The sequence below is a fragment of the Bison bison genome, unplaced genomic scaffold, assembly GCF_000754665.1.
Source record: "Bison bison bison isolate TAMUID 2011002044 unplaced genomic scaffold, Bison_UMD1.0 scf7180017864472, whole genome shotgun sequence".
NCBI classification, from domain to species: domain Eukaryota; kingdom Metazoa; phylum Chordata; class Mammalia; order Artiodactyla; family Bovidae; genus Bison; species Bison bison.
The window spans coordinates 685,481-690,032 of NW_011495033.1; the positions used below are offsets into that span (position 1 = coordinate 685,481).

At 54.7% G+C, this 4,552-nt stretch overlaps 1 protein-coding gene across 1 annotated transcript in view; it reads right to left on the reverse strand.

Annotated features, from left to right (window-relative positions):
* Positions 1-4,552, reverse strand: part of SGSM2 (small G protein signaling modulator 2) — a 39,940-nt gene that overhangs the window by 11,168 nt on the left and 24,220 nt on the right. Inside the window, exons 12-13 of the mRNA XM_010861665.1 lie at positions 4,493-4,552; positions 2,787-2,921 (exon numbers count right to left, since the gene is read on the reverse strand). The exon at positions 4,493-4,552 is cut by the window's right edge and continues 16 nt beyond it. Coding sequence (XP_010859967.1) covers positions 2,787-2,921; positions 4,493-4,552 — 195 coding nt within the window. The remainder of the gene's footprint in view (positions 1-2,786; positions 2,922-4,492) is intronic.

Consider the following 4,552-nt stretch of genomic DNA (forward strand, 5'->3'; position numbering starts at 1 on the left):
TGGACTGGAGTGGAGGTGGGGCTCCCATACCATCGCCCCAGCCACCTGACGACACTGCTCACACACCTCCTCCCCTTTCTCAAGGGCTGGAGCCGGGGGCTGTACACTGGGTTGGCTTGACCCTGAGTCCCCCAAGAGTATGCTCAGACAAGCCCCCTTGCCCCTGCACCCTCTGAGTTTCTCTGATCTTGGGGGGCCTCAGTTCTCAGAGCATCCAGGGATGGCTTCCTCAGCTCCACAACCCCCAAACAGGGGCTCTACTGGGACACCCCCAGCCTTCAGCCTGACTACCGTTTGTGGGGTGGGAAGGGGCTCCCCGACTCTCCTCACTTAGCCTTCCCACACTGCTCCAAGTCAGCTAACCTGGAAATGAGCATCAGCACCAAGCACAGGTCTGCAAGGAAAGTCCAAGTGGCAGGCCAAGTGCAGGCGACCAACGTGGGGAGTGAGGGTCCCCCAGTTCCTACCAGCTGGCCTGGGGGGGGGGTCCCACTGGAGGGCTGGCAGAGGGGGCAGGCGCAAGGGCAGGGACGTGGTGGGTAAGGGGGCAGCCGGGGGCTGGGCTGAGGGTGTACCAGGCGTGTTCTAGGCTATGGACTGGGTTTCCCGTTACAGGCGTGGCGGTCAAGCTCAGGAACTGGATTCTTTGGTAGAATTTTGTATAAGGAGAGTGTCGCATATTCCTGAATACCCCTGTGAAAGTGGAAGTGAAAGTCGCTCAGTCATGTCTAACTCTTTGCGACCCCATGGACTAAACAGTCCATGGAATTCTCTTGGCCAGAACACTGGAGTTGGTAGCCTTTCCCTTCTCCAGGAGATCTTCCCAACTCAGGTACTGAACTCAGGTCTCTCACATTGCGGGTGGATTCTTTACCAGCTGAGCCACAAGGGAAAGCCCAAGAATACTGGTGTGGGTAGCCTATCCCTTTTCCAGCGGATCTTCCTGACCCAGGAATTGAACCAGTGTCTCCTGCATTGCAGGCGGATTCTTTACCAACTGAGCTATGAGGGAAGCCTCACATTCTCTGTATAGGGGCAGGGAAAGGGGAGAAGGAATTGCTCTGTGGCTGGGGGGCGAGATAAATTAGGAGTTTGGGATTAACATATAAATATATTACTATCGGTAAGATAGATAAACAAGGACCTACAGTATAGGACAGGGGACTACAGTCGGTATTACAATAACCGACGATGAAAACTAATCTGAAAAAGAATAGATACATCTATAAAACTGAATCCCTTTGCTGTGTACCTGAAAGTAACACAACTTTGTAAATCGTTTAAAAAATAAAAACAAATAAAAAGAATGGTAGGGAATTGTTCAAGTGCATACAGGGAGGCATAAACAAACAGGAAGATACTTTTGTAACAGTCTGCCTCACAAACGCTGTGTGTATGTGTGTGTACATTTCATAGAGATCCACTGACCTCGAAGCTCTGGCTCTGCTGTCTGCAGGTGAATGTGACCATGAGGAGCCATCAAGCCCCCTGCAGCGGGGCAACAGAAGCAAAGCGTTCCACATCTGCATTAAGGTCTGATGGAACAGAGACCAGCTGACTTTCATCCTGGACAATGGATGGTGTCAAGCTTCTTTTCCTACTTGTTGTATAAACCCCACCCTCATCTCCTAAAATGTTGGGGATTATATATTTAATTGGTCATTCTTAGAGAACAGAAAGGGCTTCCCAAGCGGAGCTAGTGGTAAAGAACTTGCCTGCCAATGAAGGAGACATGAGTCTCGGGTTCAATCCCTGAGTCTGGAAGATCCCTTGGAGGAGGGCATGGCAACCGGCAACCCACTCTAGTGTTCTTGCCTGGGGAATCCCCATGGAGAGAGGAGCCTGGCGGGCTATGGTCGGACATGACTGAAGTGACTTAGCACACGTGTGGAGTATAGAAAAGAGATAGAGATGAAGATTTTTCCACTAGCTCCTATATGGACACAATATATATTTTTAATGAAAAAAAAGAAGAAAGAAGTGAATCTGTGGCATGGGAATGCTTCCCCTCAGATCTGAGAGAGGGGGCCTCAGCCCTTCAGAACCAGTCTTACGTGACCTGGGCCTCACTGGTCCCCCGGCCAGTGCCTCTCCACCAGTCAAGCTCTGCCCCAAGAGGACTGGTGACCAGAGAAGCTGTGGGCACTGTCCTGTCATTTCCAGTAAAGGGGTCTTTGTAACCCTGGACTCAGGTCCCTGAGGGCGGGAACACAGCTGTCTGATATCTCTGACACAGATATTTCTAGATTTCATGCTAAAGTGCTAGCCGGGTCAACTGAGCTCTGGGTCTCTCTCCATGGTGGCCCCAACCCCTCCCCTGACCACAGGTGACTCCTGTCCCCATGAGCTGTCCCGCTCCTAGCCCTGCCGAGGAGGGGCCTGCTCTTCTGTTCTGTTTACGTCTTTCCAGACAGTGGGAGAGAGAGAAAGACACTGTCTTGGGTTTATCAGCATGATCCACCCCCGGAGGAACAGGGCTCAGAGAGCCATTCATTCCCAGGAGGGAACCAGATAATCAGACTTCCTACCAGGGAATCTCTAATCTCTTCCCTCTAGAGTGGGAAGCCTCCCCTCACAGGTTCGATGGGGAACCCAGAACCGGCTGCCCTTGGTCCTGTCCCTCTGGCTGGTGCCTCCTTCCACCCTCCCTGATCTGCATCCTGGGTGCAAGTCCTGTAATGCCAACACTGCCATCTGAGCCCCTGCGGTGGGTGGCACGTGGGCCCAGGGGATTGGGGCAGGGCGGGAGGAAGGGGTGGATCAGGGAGACAGGGAGGGATAAAAACCTTTCATCGGATTGGGAGCTGTGAGGTTCCGCGAGCAGATCATTGAGAGCATCGCGTGTAGTTTATCCTCCTCTTCCTCATCATCGTCCACCGAGGCCGCGCGGCTGGCCGCTAGGTGGTGGTAGTTAATAGTGACTGCTCAAAGAGAACAGCAGAGACGCAGAGGCGTGAGGACCCTGGTCCCAGGGCAGGAGGGTCTGGACTCCCTCCTTACAGAGTCTGGGGTCACCTTGAGCCTGCAGGGTGTGGAAGAGGGGACCGGAGAGCTTTTTGATGAGTTACTGGGGAAATGATGGAAGAAAGTGAGGGCTGGGAGGCAGCTACAGAGCTCACTCTTGAAGGATGCCCTCTCTAGGAAGAACAGAAGAGAGAACTGATGGGGGTGGTCAGGGTAGTGAAAGATAGGGGCTCCCCAGCCCTGCACAGCTGAGGCCGGGCATGACTGTTGGCAGATGGATCCCCGTCATTCTTCGGCTCGTGTCATAGACACGCTGAACCACATCTGAACGTCACCCTAAAATCCCCCTCTTCAGATTGAAAATCCAACCTTCCCAGGCCTTTCCGGAGCTGCTCTAGAAGAGCCTGAGTCATGAGTCACCCCACTGGGCTTCTCTTCCTTGAGGTGACCGCAACTGGGAAATGACAAGACTTGAAGAGGGCAAGTGGAAGCTGCAACAGCTGAGCTGAGCAAGAGCCCGAGATTAAGTGCCAGGTCGGCAAACACGGCTGGCCAAAGCTGTGTCTCTTCCTTGGCAGGCACACCTGGGAGGGGAGGGGCCCCACACCTCCTGCCCTCCATGCTGGTCAGGACCTCACGCTGTGGCTGAATGTTTGCAGTCTGCACAGTCTGTCCACTAATACAGAGACCACTGGTCAACAACTTGTTGGCATGAGTTAGTGTGTCTTGGGAGCAGGTGGTCTGGCTGGCAAATACATGCTCTGGGCTGGCACATTCTCTGACCTTACCCCCAGGCTCAGCAAGTCTGGCTGGGAGAAACCCGTGGGCAGTGCCCGGTGCTCATGTGTCGGTGATGCTCACTGTGGTGCTCTGACCAGAAAGGGAGCATTGGTAAATGCTTGTGGATCAGCCACCTGGAGCCCAAAGGGGTTAAGTCCGGGGGGGCAAGACCCACGAGAGCCAAGCCGACTTTCAACTCCCGGCCTCCAGAGGCCCCTGTAACTCCAAACCTCACCCTAGATGCCCCCGACTCCCACTATTGCCTCCGCATCAGTAGCAGGTTGGGGGAGAGGCCTGGCTAGAGCAGAGTCAGGGAACAATTTGCACCCACAAACTGCCCACAAGGCAGCACTGACCCCGCACCCACACTTCCCTATGGGGGTCAGGCAGCAGGCTGAGGCGAAACGGAGAGCTCCCCACCTTCTATTTCTAGTCTCATCACATTTTTTCCCCTGGGGCAGGGCATGAAAAGATGGCCAAGAGAATACGGAACAGTGACTTCTGAGCCAACAGACCTGGGGTTACGAAGTGAGGAGAAGACGGCTAGATAAACAAGAGGCTACTTCTCAGAGGGACGGTTTGTGGGGGGACAGGTCCGGTGTGAGGCTGAGTGACAACCTGCCTGGGTCACCCCAGCCTGGGCAGCGGGCCCTGCCAGCCGCCCCACACCCCGGCCCCAGGTGACACTGCACCCCCCACCACCCGGAGCCCCGCTCTCTTCCTCCTGAGCAAGGTTTGAGACACTCACTGTGCTCGTGTCTGTGGCCAGGGTAGATGATCCGGAACACGTAGTCGGGCGCTCGCCCCC